At 42.9% G+C, this 5,751-nt stretch overlaps 1 protein-coding gene across 2 annotated transcripts; it reads left to right on the forward strand.

The window, feature by feature from the left end:
* The first annotated feature begins 608 nt into the window (after positions 1–608).
* pcdh8.1 (protocadherin 8, tandem duplication 1) lies at positions 609–4,163 on the forward strand. Of its 2 annotated transcripts, none has more exons than XM_035906847.2 (4): positions 609–3,048; positions 3,183–3,253; positions 3,535–3,680; positions 3,821–4,163. In XM_035906847.2, the coding sequence occupies exons 1-4, from the start codon at positions 637–639 to the stop codon at positions 4,147–4,149; spliced, it is 2,958 nt and encodes a 985-aa protein (XP_035762740.2). In that variant the 5' UTR covers positions 609–636; the 3' UTR covers positions 4,150–4,163. The 2 variants fall into 2 exon arrangements, with proteins under 2 accessions (XP_035762740.2, XP_035762741.2); XM_035906848.2 differs by having other exon boundaries at positions 3,535–3,668.
* Positions 4,164–5,751: the final 1,588 nt, after the last annotated feature.

Raw genomic sequence — 5,751 nt, forward strand, 5'->3', positions numbered from 1 at the left:
ATTTTTATTTTTAACTTTATGCATTTGCTCCTCCTTGTGTAATGAGTATTGTTGTTGCATTGTGGCTTTTCTACTTCAAACATCTTACATTTCTTCCATCAATACCTTTCTTCCTCACATTTTAAAAGCATCACTCCCCGCAAAGCGAAAACTGCACTTAGACTGCCAATCATGCTCAAAATTTTTTCTTATGTTATGGCCCCTGTTAACTTTTTTCTGCTTCTCAGTAATTACCACCAATGTATAATTTCACTGGCATATGTCCATTGCGCTTTAATGTCTTTACATCCTAGCTTCTGCATAATGTCCTTCTAACTTCCTCTGGTGGCATGAAGTCCTATTATATGCAGTCCTCCAAGTAATTTAGTTAGTTAATTAATGGCCCTATGTAGATTTATTTAGAAAACAACCTTATCAGCCTGCACAAAGCCCCACAATCGGTTTATTCAATGAACCATTTGCACCCCAAACAGTGAACAGAAGTGGCAAACGTGTTCCGTTTGGTGCAGGACTGGAAGGCCATTGGTCGACTGGGCAGCCTATTTGCATATACCGGAGCTTATAGTCCCGCAGCAAAGTCGGAGTTGAACACCGTTGTGATTCGACCTGACATAGCACAAGTGGCGGATTGCTTGCATGATTTATGACCTTTTTTTTTTGTGCAGCATTCAGCAGCCCTTCAATATGACCGTTTACAAGATTGCAGCAGCTGGGCTGTGCGTGGCGCTTGTTTTATTTTTAAATACTGCTCATTGTACAACTACAAGGTATTTCACCTATGAAGAAGACGCACCCGGGACAGAAATAGGTAATTTGTCTCAAGATTTAAAGATTGATCCAGCTGATGACCCTGACACTTCATTCCGCTTTATGCAAGAGAATAACTTTTCTGTGATTCACATGAGAGAGAACGACGGACTTCTGAGTGTCGCAGAAATAATTGATCGAGAGCAGCTCTGCCCCAGGACTCCCCGTTGCTTCATCACCTTCGACATCGTGGCCTTATCCAGGGAAAAGTTTCAACTCATTCACGTGGAGATCGAGGTGAAAGACATCAACGACCACTCTCCCAATTTTTCTCTCAACGAGACAACTCTGGAGATAGTAGAAAATGTGCCACTGGACACTAGATTCCCTCTGCAAATCGCCCTCGACCAGGACGTGGGAGACAACTACATCCAAAGCTACAACACTTCCTCCTCCAGCCATTTCTCCGTTGAAGTACGCGATCAGGAGGATGGGGTGAAGTTTGCTGAACTGGTGCTGGTGAGGCAGCTCGACAGGGAGGTGGAGGACTCCTACACTATTGAAGTCACCGCATATGATGGGGGAATGCCTGCAAAGTCCGGGTCAATGACAGTGAATATCAAAGTCTTGGACTTTAACGACAACAGCCCGACTTTTGAGCACAGCTCTCTGAAAGTTGAGCTGAATGAAGACTCTCCGGTGGGCCACCGTGTTCTCAGAGTGCACGCGTTTGACCCCGATGACGGCATAAATGGCGAAGTGATGTATGCGTTCTCCGACGGGCTGTCGTTAGAAGCTGCGCGCCTTTTCCACCTCGACCCCCACTCCGGTGACGTGACCCTGAAGGCGCTTGTCGATTTTGAGAAGAGGAGGTCATATGAGCTGAGCATCAAAGCGTCTGATTTAGGCGCGAACTCTGTCCCCTCCACCTGCAAAGTTGTGATAGATATCGTGGACGTGAACGACAACGCACCAGAAATCAGCATCAAACCCATGACCTCCAGCAGTGATGGAGTCGCCTATATCACGGAAGCTGCAGCTGCAGAGAGCTTCGTGGCTCTGATCAGCACCTCGGATAGAGACTCTGGCTCCAATGGGTACGTGCGCGTTAGTCTGCTCGAGCACGAGCATTTCACCCTCCAGCAGGCATATGGAGACACATTCATGATCGTTACCACCACCACCTTAGACAGAGAGAAGATACCAGAGTATAACCTGACTGTGGTTGCAGAAGACCTGGGAAGCCCACCTTTCAAAACTATCAGACAGTACACTATCCGTGTAACAGATGAGAATGACAACTTCCCTCTGTTCAGTAAGCCACTTTATGAAGTTTCAGTCCTGGAAAATAACATCCCAGGCTCATATGTGACCACTGTTGTTGCTCGAGATCCTGATATGGGAAAAAATGCCAAAGTCTCATACAAACTCCTCGATTCAGAGGTATCAGGCGGCTCTTTAGTGTCCACTTATGTTTCTGTGGATTCACTCTCAGGGTCTTTGTATACTTTAAGGTCCTTTGATTATGAGATGCTTCAGGAGATTGAGCTGGTCATCCAAGCAGAAGACAAAGGTTCCCCTGCTCTGTCAAGCACATCAACAATCAGGGTCAGAGTTGTGGATCAAAATGACAACTATCCATATTTCACCTTCCCTGTCCTTGTGAATGACTCTGCTGAGATTCCTTTGCCCTTTAATGCACCTCCTGGCTATCTTGCTCTTCGTGTAACAGCTGAAGACGAGGATGATGGAGTGAATGGAGAACTCTCATACCAAATTGTGCAAGGTGATCTGAAGCTTTTTACAATGAACAAAGACACTGGAGAGATTGGTTTAAAACAATGGCTGACAGCTGAAATTGGGGACGTGCTGGAAATGAAAATCGCAGTGAGTGACAATGCCAGGTCCCCGCTCTCTAGCAGTGCCACTATTAGGTTTGTCGTCTCAGACACAGAGCCCTCCGAAGACCAAGTTGTCATTGTGCTGCGGTCAAGTGATGAAGAAAGCGCCGGCGTTGATGGCTCACTAATTATCATCATTATGCTCGGTGGGGGTTGTGCATTGTTGCTGATTGCAATAGTGGTTGTAGCTGTGACATGTAAACTCAGACGTGGGGGGAGAAGCCGTGGCGCCAAGAGAGAAGTGTGTCAGAGCCTGTTTGATGGCAGGCCCCTGCCCATGCTCAGTTCAACAGAACCAAACATTTACACAGGTCAAGGAGGCTTCTTCCATGAGAGGACCTCTTTGTCTCTCGATGATTCCTGCCTGTACGAGGAGAGAAGCAGGGACTCTGAGACGAAGGTGAGTAAACTACATTTAGTCTTGTTTTTCTGTTTTATTTTCCCTCATATTTTTATAGGATGTTTCCTAGTACTGCTTTGATCTGTGTGCCAGAAATGGAAACTAAGCTCTCTCTTGTCACTTTGTTCTCTTAGATGTTCCTGCCCTCCAAGCATTTCCAACCAACATCTGTGTGGCAAGGTGACAAATACTGCTTGCAAGTGAGGTAAGACAACTAAATGAATGTCTTTTCTCAGATCCAATGCTTTACAAACAGTGAAATCAAACTAAAAAGAGTTTCTTAAAAAAAAAAAAACAGTACTTCACACACACACGCACACACAGTCACAGACACAAAACATACAAGTTGCTTGTGGCATTTATGCAAAATGAGGTTAGATGGGCAACAAAGTCCCGTGCTGTGTATGCAGAGAAAAAAAGTCATCAATAATCAAGCTAATGTGATGCAGTTGTGCCTCATACTGTATTTGTTGATTGCATTTGCAGTGGGATGAGCAACACTGATCAGCTGAGCGTGAAGGACAGTGGTAAAGGGGACAGTGACTTCAACGACAGTGACTCTGATATCAGTGGCGATGGAGTCAGAAAGAACTTCAGAACCTTCCAGCCGAGGCTAAAGAGTGAGTTTTCCTGTATGTGTTTTGAAGTTCAGATAAAGCAAACCTTCACCAGAAATATATAAATGATCAATTATTTTAAAATATATGTAAAATCTTAATCTATAAATGCTCACCATTATTATTTTATTAAATTCATATTGCTTCTATTTCAGGTGCAGCTAACGGCTTATCAGAGGATTGCCAAGGCACCTACTGTGCAATACAGCCACAGAGCTTCCGAGCCCTTAGAAACACTGCATACACAATAGGCTTTTCCCCAGCGCCTGTCTTCAACAATCCTCATGGCTGCCCCGAGTCTTGGAAGGACTCTTGTTATGGCACAAGTCAGCCCAAGTCCCGGAGCAGCATGCAGACCTTCTCCAGGACCAGAACCCTTCCTTCCTACTACCCTCAGCAACAACACGAGGCTCGTGGTGCAGTCAGGCAGAGCCCAAATATTGTGACTGTGGCTATAGGTTCGGAAGTTGCAACTGTCTTTTAAAAAAAAAGGTTATTCCAAGTGTACATAGAAAGTGTAAATATTTTCTGTTGTCCATGTAGTTCATTAAGACATGTAGATATTTATGATAGAAGACATTTTTTCATGACTGCATTTTTTAAAATGTAATTTTACATCTTTGAAATTCACTTTAATGCACTCTGCACTCTGCACACTGCTCATTCTTTTTCCAATAAAGGTGTGATTGAAATACCGAAAAGGCTCATTCATTAAAAGATTTTTTTCTCCAAATGAGGTGACACGGCGAACATAATAAAATATTGCCAATGAATCTATTTTAATTGAACAAAATTCAGCTTTTCAAGATGAAGTGGTATCCCCTTGCCATCAGAAACCCCTGCCTGAATTGGTAAACACATAGAACTGTTCCCGCAGTTTGAATTGACATGATCAAAACTCCAGTCAGATATGATCAGATGTAAAACCTGATGCTGCTGCATTACCTGAGAGACTGGCTTTGAAGACTCCTAGGTTGCTCCGTGGAGTTTCTTGCATGCAAATGAGAGAGTAGAACTGGTACTCAAGTGGAAAATAAAGTACGAACCATTATTCCTACAAACTCATGCTGGGTGCTGTCACACCTGCTTTTGCGCTTTGAAATAATTCACATCACTGTACACAACACAGAACAACAGGTATTATGGTGCTTGACAAATTCCTGCCTGTCATTGCTGTGAGGGACAAATCCGTAGCCCGTGAATATAAATTCATGTACATTTATTCAGAAAATAGCACATAAATATACAAGTAATATACAGTTTTCTCACGCAACTTGTCCTCTGACACTGATAAACCATGTTCTTGCCAAGCTACTCTTACATTTGCCACACTGGTTGCTATTTTTCAGCTCACTTCAACCAGAAATATTTAGTGACAGTGCGAAGTGCCTAAGGTCCCAAAAAGGTTTATTGATGAAACACTGATGATTTTTAAAAGCCAGATATACAGAAACCTGGCCTACAATTAGCCAACCTTGACATGATTTTCAATCTCAAAGCTGTAATGCTTTTACTGTTTGTCTCCCCAGAAAGACCCATCATTGCTGAATACAAGTACAAATCCAGGACAGCTGCAGGAATCCAGAAAGCCTATACCTAAATTATGCAGGAAAAAGATCAATTAAATACATCTCTCAATCAAGGGACCATATCCATGGGGAAGTGCTTGAGTTTTCATCAACAACTTCAAAAGTACGGGCCAGTTTTAATACTGCTTTTCATAAACATCTTTCAAAATTTTCTTCTGAGCTGCGTTACTTAAAGGTTAGTTGGAAATGAGCATTTTAAACAGTATTCAATACCTGCTGATTTTCATCTGCTCATGTCCAAATTTGTCACAATATTCTGTCCTCATTATTTTAAAGGTCGATTTAAATAAGCTTTTGATTTATGGAGGCAAATGAGACAAGAGTTGAAGCTGTGGCAAGTTACATAACAGCCATTTAAGGGACATTACTTAAGAGGAAATAAATAGTTGTGGAAAAAAAGCTGTAGAAAAAAAGAGCTCTCAGTGGAATCTGATGACAGCCTGAGCCATTACTTTTTTTTTTTCTGTTTTCTGTTCATCTGCAGGAAGCGGGGGCTA

Source organism: Neolamprologus brichardi, chromosome 16 (assembly GCF_056152115.1).
Source record: "Neolamprologus brichardi isolate AB-2024 chromosome 16, ASM5615211v1, whole genome shotgun sequence".
Classification (NCBI taxonomy): Eukaryota; Metazoa; Chordata; class Actinopteri; order Cichliformes; family Cichlidae; genus Neolamprologus; species Neolamprologus brichardi.

Bases quoted from the DNA above. Each gene is read 5' to 3' on its own strand.
- pcdh8.1 (XM_035906847.2), top strand. From the start codon at position 637: ATGATTTATGACCTTTTTTTTTTGTGCAGCATTCAGCAGCCCTTCAAT. The intron at 3,049-3,182 runs GTGAGTAAACTA...TTGTTCTCTTAG, and splicing joins GCAGGGACTCTGAGACGAAG to ATGTTCCTGCCCTCCAAGCA. The intron at 3,681-3,820 runs GTATGTGTTTTG...CTTCTATTTCAG, and splicing joins GCTAAAGAGTGAGTTTTCCT to GTGCAGCTAACGGCTTATCA.